This window comes from Aricia agestis, chromosome 17 (assembly GCF_905147365.1).
Source record: "Aricia agestis chromosome 17, ilAriAges1.1, whole genome shotgun sequence".
Taxonomy (NCBI): domain Eukaryota; kingdom Metazoa; phylum Arthropoda; class Insecta; order Lepidoptera; family Lycaenidae; genus Aricia; species Aricia agestis.
This window is the reverse complement of record NC_056422.1, coordinates 10,909,055-10,915,054: the sequence shown is the minus strand read 5'-3', so window position 1 is coordinate 10,915,054 and position 6,000 is coordinate 10,909,055. Positions and strand designations below refer to the sequence as shown.

Sequence of the window (6,000 nt, the reverse complement as noted above, 5' to 3'; positions counted from 1 at the left end):
TTTGCTTTTGATTGTTTACCGTAATAGACCGACAAGGGTATTTTTGCGCGCTGTGACTTTTTTAAACTAATGCCGCCTCTTTGTAAATGTGTCACTTTAAAGACAATACATGGCGTAATAAAACAAAGAAATAATACTAGAATGGGTATGTACCCCCATAGAGTTTACTGTAAAAGTAGCATATTGTTGAAAAAGTTACTTTTTAACTTGCTCGTACAAAATTAAAAAAAAAACTCTTTCAGAGGTTCTACTTTCACTTTATCGTTATATATGGGACACATATATTATACTGTACAGACCCTAAAGATTTATCAATTTGTTTTGTAACACCCCGTATTAGCCCGTATATGCATACATAGTTGAGACATGACAATTTCATCCAAATACTTCCCCTTTATAAACTTGCGTGCCAAAAAAATCGACCCACCTCTCTCCTTATGATTCAAACGGTAATAACTCAAGAAATATAATAAGTATTAAATAAATGTTGGTATCGTTTTAAAGGTAGTACAATAACGATTTAATTAATGCCATAGTTATTGTGACTGTAAATTGTTTGCTAATTCTACAGCCTTAAAACAAAAACCGGTCAGTTTGGCATAACATTTCAGTAGGCGATTAATGACATCTTTCTTGTAAAAAACACTAACAAATTGATTTCAATAGCTCGTAGTGCCACCCATTACCCTAATTCAGGTTTCCATCCCAGTTTTCCTTGACCTTATCAAAGTTATGATGAACTCCTGAGCGATATCATGCCGATCTTCTTGTACAGCCACCCGGAGGTCCTGAAGGGTATCTGCGGCAAGAGTCCGGGCCCTGACCCTCCTTTTGAGTTCTCCCCATAGGTGCTCAATAGGATTAAGGTTAGGACTCCTTGCTAGCCAGTCCAAACCCGAAATTTCGACGTCGGAGAGATATTGACGAACTTTCGCAGCAACGTGCGGTCGAGCATTGTTCTACATCAATATGAAACCTTCATCAACAAAACCAGCGCATGGCACCGCATGTTGTCCCAGTACGCCCTAAATGCAGCGATAGGTACTCAAAGTTCCAAGGTGCGGCCCGGTTACGAACTCAAGATTGGTTTTGCATCAAAAGAATTCTCGCCCCATACAGTCCCCGAACACCTACCAAATGGAAGTCTTTCGTCAATGCACGCCTGCGCAAATCATTCTCCTTATCTACGGTATGCTTTTCTGCGACCATAAAGACTGATTTAGCTTTCATCAGAAAAGAGCACGACCCGCCATTGCTCCAATGAAAAATCAACATGAGAACGTGCGATACTAAGCTGCGCTTGATGGTGTGCTGGGGCTAATTTTGGACCGTTAGCAAGTTTTTGTGAAGTCAAACAGCTGCCTGCAAGTCTTCGTCGTACAGTCTACTCAATTACTGTAACTCATCGGACTTCTCTTGGCCGTCGTTGCACTTGAACTGAAATGAGATGTCGATTCCGCAAGGACGTTCACACCTTAAAACGGTCATCACATTCAAATGTAGCCCAATGTCTTCCCGAACATGGTCGCATGGTAAAGTTTAGAGTCTTTAGAATACTTCGGTATACTCTTGTAACCGAAGTTCGACTTAAATTAAGACTTCTAGCCGCAACTCGTTGTCTAAATTCAGTTCTTAGCAAAGCCCCTGCTTGAGAGGCTTTATTCGGAGTAATATCCATTTTGCCACAAAGAAATTACGTTTAAAATTAAGTTAAATGAACAATAAATCAATAAAAGTCAAGACAAAACGAAAACAATAAGATTTGACCGATTTTTCATACAGAACATAACCGTTCAATTAACGATTAAAAAACTGAGTGATGGGGGTGCTTAGTGATTTGTGTCGTTTGTAGTCAAGCATGTTGGTTTTAGAAAATGTGGAGTAAACGTACACATTCCCTATCATATTAACTCGCATTATTAATAAAAGAAATAATAAATAACTATAACTTTTTAAGATATAGCGACTTCAACAGAAATGCGCGGGGGTCGATTTCTTTGCACGCAAGAGTATTTTTCTTCGATAAAGACGCGTTGTCTATCTCTATAAAATGACTTGACTTAACTCTCGTCTTTCGACCCATTATACGTATTGACCTAGAGCCAATTAAAAAGCGAAAACAATATTTTTTATCAATCTTGTTGTTAGGCAACTACGACTATAACTAATAACTTAATACTTATATTAAGTTATTAGGTAGTTATAGTCTAATTATAGTCTCTCTATATTATAGCTATCTTCCTATCAAAAATCTAGTATACACGCGTGATTCCAGGAGGGCATGATTTCCCCAAAAAATTATTTAAGTAGTTCATACAATATTATAAAGGCGAACGTTTGTGAGTTTGTATGTTTGTTACTTTTTCACGTCTAAGCGATTTTAATAAAATTTCAACATAGATTCAAAGTGCTTAAAAACAACAATAAAAATATTAAAACAGGATATTATGTTACATCAATGATAATTATAAAATTAATAACTTACAATTGAAAACTATGATGAATATAAACGGGCCAAGTGCGAGAAACATTGAATATGGTTCCGTAGCATTAATATTGGCACTTCAATTTAAAATCTAAATTTTAGATGGTCTTTAAATGTAGAATGAACAGTGAACTTATTTTGCTTAATTTTATTTTATCGACGAATGTACGAATATGCATGAAAAGACGGACGTAAAAACAGTCGCTTAGTGTCTAAACACACTAGGCCGAAGTTACGCGGCGTAAATTCAAAAGTCAAAATATGGACGGAACGCGACGGAATAGTGTGTCATCGGTAATTTAAATAGGTACATTGCGGGCGTAATATGCCGCGTAACTTTGGCCTAGTGTGTATAGACACTTAGACAAATATAACGAAAGTAGGTCTCTAGATAGATTCTGCGAGGCGCGGACAACCGTTGGTAGAGTAGCGGTGAGTCGATGGAAATTCGAAACTATGCCTAAGCAGGAAGTAGAGCACCATGGGGTTTAGAGGGTAGATCCTATTGAGGAGTCCCACATACCCCGGCCGATGTCCCCAATCCACCGGGGATGCGCAAAGCATTTCCCTATACCTACGCAATAAAAATGTTCAAAGATAGAACTACGTAACCCTAAAAACGATGTCGCCGTAGACGTAATCACGTGGTACATGAATAATTGTAGTAATTATGTTATCATCTCCGCCATTTTTCATAACAAATCAAAGCGTTATTATCGAAATGACCTTGGAGATTATTATTGAACTAAAATTGTGAATCCCATTAGAAGTAAAGAGATGAGAGATCCACATTATATAAACAGACGTTATAGTTATGTCCTCGTCTGTCTAGCCACTGTTCTCACATATCACACAAAGACAAAACATTTCATAACATTTTTATACCTTGTTGAGAGTAATGTTGTTCCATGGTCTAATGGTTAGAGCGTGGCTCTCGACTCCGGAGGTCATGGGTTCGAATCCCGCGTTGGAAACATGTTATTTCCAAGTTTGGGTAGGACAATGCAGGCTCATCACCTGATTGTCTGACAAGTAAGATGATCCATGCGTCGGATGGGCATGTAAAAAGTCAGTCCTGCGCCTGATCTCTCGCCAGTCGTGGGTTATGAGAGTGATAGAAATAGAGAGTGCTCTTGTGTACTGCGCGCACACTTGAGCACTATAAAACTACTTTGCGTAACAGCGTAACAGCAGCCAAATTCAATGAAACTGGCCACCGTCACCGAAACCGGTGTGGGGAGTATTATTAATTATACCTTGTTGAATTTAAATATTAGTATTCAAGCAAGCATGAGCATTAGTATTTTGGGAAAAATAAAATGTAACGTAAATTTTATATTAAATTAGTATATTTACAACTTTTTCTACTACTAAAACAATGAATTTAATAAATTAAGGAAAACGCAACAAACAATTTAACAAAAATTCTGCAAAGAATGCACATCAAACTTTGCAAACAGCGGCCTTATCCCCGAAACTGGGCCCGTACCACGAAACGGTTTTGAGACTCAAACAATCGTACGAGAATGTTGCGTCCTGCTCTAACAAACGTGAAATACGATTGTTTGAGTCTCAAAACCGTTTCGTGGTACGGGCCCAGATACGATCTTGATTTACGAGTCTAGTTAGTTCCAAATTGAGCCGCAGCACAATTTTGCGCTAGTATACGAAAGTAGCAAAAGCTGTTGAGATCAAGCTGATTCGATTCTCGATTCGATTCTGATTCTGTCGGGGGTAAGGCAGCTGTTCGGATCACGTATTGGACCGCGTTCAAAACCATTCGATCAGCCAGTTTGCATGTGATCCTAAGAGAAAACGCTGCTAATGTTGTCAAATTGCATTCTTTCTGTACTATCACAGCGAATTCGGCAAGTTCTTTCCTACAGTTTTTTAACAAGTAAATTATACTATTTTGATCCTTTTTTTTTTCTTATAGCGGCTGATTCTGTGTGTTAAACATGCAAATATAAAAATTTATCCAATGATCAAAGAAAGTTTTTGAAAATCTGCTGTCAAAAATTGCCATCAGATCCTGGTAGACCTATAATCACACTAATATTATAAAGACAAAAGTTAGTGAGTTTGTATGTTGTTACTTCTTTACGTCTAAACGGCTGGTGCGATTTTAATAAAATTTGGTATGGAGTTGGTTCATACCGGTGGATTAACACTCCACTTTACTGTAGGAAAATATCACAATTTATTTTACCTAATAAACCGCGGGCAAGTGGCAACACCGTGGGGCACAACTAGTGACTATGTTGCATCTCGCTCTTTGTTATGTCATTACGTGAGATAGCAAATTTTTCCGCTTTTCGTATGTCGAAAATTGGCTATGCACATAGTAATAAACCTGTTTCTTGGCTTCATAAAAGTCTAACTAAAGCAACACCCGTAACTGTTTTCGATATTGAGCCTATGCGTGTGTTCCGAAATTTAACCAAGCTCTTACGCCTCTAGTCCACCGACGCTGCGAACTGCGAAACAGCGGCGAACCGATTTTCTGTCTCATGCGCCACACGACAATGTATATATTGCATCTCGCTCTATTCCTGTTTCGCAGATATCTCGCAGTTCGCAGCCTCGGTGGACTAGTGGCGATTACGTCTTGAATCCGACACTTTTATGACTTCCAACATCGTCATTCCACTGGTGTATATTTCGGAACGAATCACCAAGCGTCGATTCTATACGTCATGACCACTGGCCTACTATTATAATACTGTACTGGGCTATATTTCGGAACTTACCCTAATTAGAGATTACTGATATGCCATTAGTTTACCCTATATTTAGCAGTGGTCATAAATCCAAATTTGCCAGCAACTCGTCATCTTCGTCATCCTCCATGAATGACTTTTGTGTAGAGGGACCCGCTTGAATGTTGCAAAAATTGTGTGTTGCTATATTGCTGTCCCATTTAAGTTGTGTTGTCTCATTACTGTTGTATTTCTGTTGTGCTGACTCATTACTGTTGTATTTCTGTTCTGTAGTCTCGTTGCTGTTGTATTTCTGTTCTATAGTCTCGTTGCTTTTGTATTTCGGTTGTGCTTCGTTAAAGCATAGTTTTTGTTGTGTCGATTTCCTTATATTTGTTCCAGGTATGTATTCATTCTTATTTTTTGGCAATGCAACTGGGGACAAGTATTGTGTGATATTGTTCTTGCTTTCCTGGATAATAAAATATAAAGAAATAAATTAAGTAATTGTATTGGTATAATAATTACATGTTATTAAATTAATAAACTACCATGTTTAAACATCCTACCTGGTGCTTCATAGTTGTATTTTGAAATGTATCTTCGCTCAAACCGACGCTATTTAAAACCTGAAATCAAAATAAACCATAATCAACTTCCAAACTGTTTATCCAAAAAAAGTCTTATGAGAAAAAATGCATAGGCATATCCCAGACCAAAGTTATGTGGTCGGGTTATATTAAGATCTGCCGACATAATATTACGTCTATAGTATGTGCGCTGTAGCTTATGGCTCGGCATGACAGTTTCAGTAAT

At 37.9% G+C, this 6,000-nt stretch overlaps 1 protein-coding gene across 1 annotated transcript in view; it reads right to left on the bottom strand.

The window, feature by feature from the left end:
• Nucleotides 1-4,521: 4,521 nt before the first annotated feature.
• The window catches only part of LOC121735479 (SWI/SNF-related matrix-associated actin-dependent regulator of chromatin subfamily A-like protein 1), a 28,089-nt gene continuing 26,610 nt past the window's right edge, over nt 4,522-6,000 (bottom strand). The window contains exons 13-14 of the mRNA XM_042126318.1: nt 5,754-5,813; nt 4,522-5,656 (exon numbers count right to left, since the gene is read on the bottom strand). Coding sequence (XP_041982252.1) covers nt 5,288-5,656; nt 5,754-5,813 — 429 coding nt within the window. The 3' untranslated portion in view covers nt 4,522-5,287. The remainder of the gene's footprint in view (nt 5,657-5,753; nt 5,814-6,000) is intronic.